General features: G+C 33.5%; 1 protein-coding gene across 1 annotated transcript; it reads left to right on the forward strand.

The window, feature by feature from the left end:
- The first annotated feature begins 51 nt into the window (after positions 1-51).
- Positions 52-2,037, forward strand: LOC109863460 (THAP domain-containing protein 1-like). Its single transcript, XM_020443730.1, has 4 exons — positions 52-283; positions 446-647; positions 982-1,140; positions 1,438-2,037. Exons 1-4 carry the CDS (start codon positions 225-227, stop codon positions 1,915-1,917), a joined length of 900 nt encoding a protein of 299 aa, XP_020299319.1. The 5' UTR covers positions 52-224; the 3' UTR covers positions 1,918-2,037.
- The last annotated feature ends 6 nt before the right edge of the window (positions 2,038-2,043 follow it).

A 2,043-nucleotide genomic window follows, 5' to 3' on the forward strand; every position in this document is an offset into this window, starting at 1 on the left:
CAAGTAATTGTGTTTCACATTTACATTTTTTACCTTACTTACTTTCTCGAACTATATTTGAATTTCTCGCTTTTTGGCCCAAAGGCGGTGCCTATTTCTTATCTATGTTACCTACGCTGCTTATACATTGCTTAAATGAGAAAAGTGGGGGAAACTGGCAGTCCATGTCCATGTTTATATAGTCAAAGGGTTGTATATGTGAAAACATCTGTAATATTAGCGACATGAGGTGTTGCGTGCCCGGGTGTGGGCAGCGGAGTGAAAAGGGGATTTCATTTCATAGGTAAGGATTTTAGTGTGAAATATATCAGTTGCATGTATTAACAATGTAGGATGAAAATCGTTAGGTCAGGATGTTGTAGATAGAAATNATATTTTTTACTGCTTACATTTTTACATACTTTTTATTTTTAATTGCTTAAATATTTACATATCTTTTATGTAGATTTCCAGTGAAAGACCCGAATCGAACTCAACAATGGATTGATAGAATATATGCGTTTTTGGAAATGTATAATTGTAAGCCAGAAAGCTTTAAAAAGACAAAACAATCTGTTTTATGTTCCAAACATTTCCTTAAGAGCAATTACCTTGTTACAACAAGTAGCCGTATGTTGAAAACTTCAGCATGTCCTTCAGTCTTTTTGGTAAGTTATATATAATAGCGCTAAGATTTTTATGATAAGTAGATTTTAAGTTGGTTGATTGGTGCAAAATTGGCTCAGCAGACTGGATACAGCTAATCCATACATCATTCTATGTATAAGTATGATTCTAAACTAAGAATCAAGGTTTTTAGAATCTACTTATTGTTCTGTCTAATTATAAAACTGTCTAATTATAAAAAAACTCAACATCTTATACATACAGTACATGAGATAGGCAGATATCAGATAGTGTAAATGTCAGTCTGTTTGGATTTGACGAGTTTTAAATTATGCAATTTACAGGCTATTACAGTAGCATTTTAATGTATTACAGTGCAAGCCTAATGCTCCAAAACGACGGAACAGGCAACCTAAATTCAGTTCTGAAACACCTGAATCTCATCGATTGCATTACATTCTTCCAAAAGTAAAGATAAATGAACTGGAAGGTAAAAAAGTAATGGCTACAGTGCAAGAAGAAGAAAACAAAAAGGTAAGTGAAATACAAAATGAAAAAATGCACATTGAATAATTTTTTTGATGTGTCTGTTACAAAAACTAACTTGTGTATATAATTTATAATTTTTATTAGTGGATAGTCTTAATATTATAAGATGTGACACTATCTTTTGCAGAATGTCTCTAAAATTACAAATGGTGCATTTAAATTTCAGAATGGTTTTTCGAAACATTCAATTTATCTAAAATAATCGATTATTGTTAAATTTTTTTCGTGTCTTAATTATTGCTTGTAACTATTACGATTATCACGATTTATTTCTGTTTGCAGAATGCGTGCACCGGATGCTTGACACTGGAAAAAAAAGTCAAGACATTAGAGGAAAAGATAGCTAATGTGGAAAAACTATTTCAGCTGCAGTCTTGCAATACACGTGATATTTCTTCACCTCGTCAGGAAGAATTACTGCAAGGATCATCTACGCCAACCACTACAACACGAAATGCACGCCATGATCACTGTTATATAAGCAGTCCACGATGCTTGCGACGAAAATTAGACTTTACGCGCTCTCAGAAAATTATGATCGGAAAAATAGCTCGTTCCACAATGAAGAAGTATCGACGAGCGACGATAAAAGTGTCGCAGTTAAAATCTTTGTTGAAGATTATAAAGGAAAAGATGATTGCTAAACCGGAAGTCGTTGACCATCTTGAACAAGTATTTGATAGATCTCCCCTACAACTCTATGAAAGGTGTGTACAAATGCATGCGGCTGGTGGGAACCCAAGCAACCAGCTGACGTTGTAATGACGTAAATTTACGTGATTTTTGTCACTAATTGGTGACTATGACCTAAACCTGACGTTATTTGAAACGTCATAACAACGACGTCAGTATATACGTTATAAGTATACGTCATATATGATGTAATTA

The sequence above is a fragment of the Pseudomyrmex gracilis genome, unplaced genomic scaffold, assembly GCF_002006095.1.
Source record: "Pseudomyrmex gracilis isolate BER0280 unplaced genomic scaffold, ASM200609v1 scaffold_5152, whole genome shotgun sequence".
NCBI classification, from domain to species: Eukaryota; Metazoa; Arthropoda; class Insecta; order Hymenoptera; family Formicidae; genus Pseudomyrmex; species Pseudomyrmex gracilis.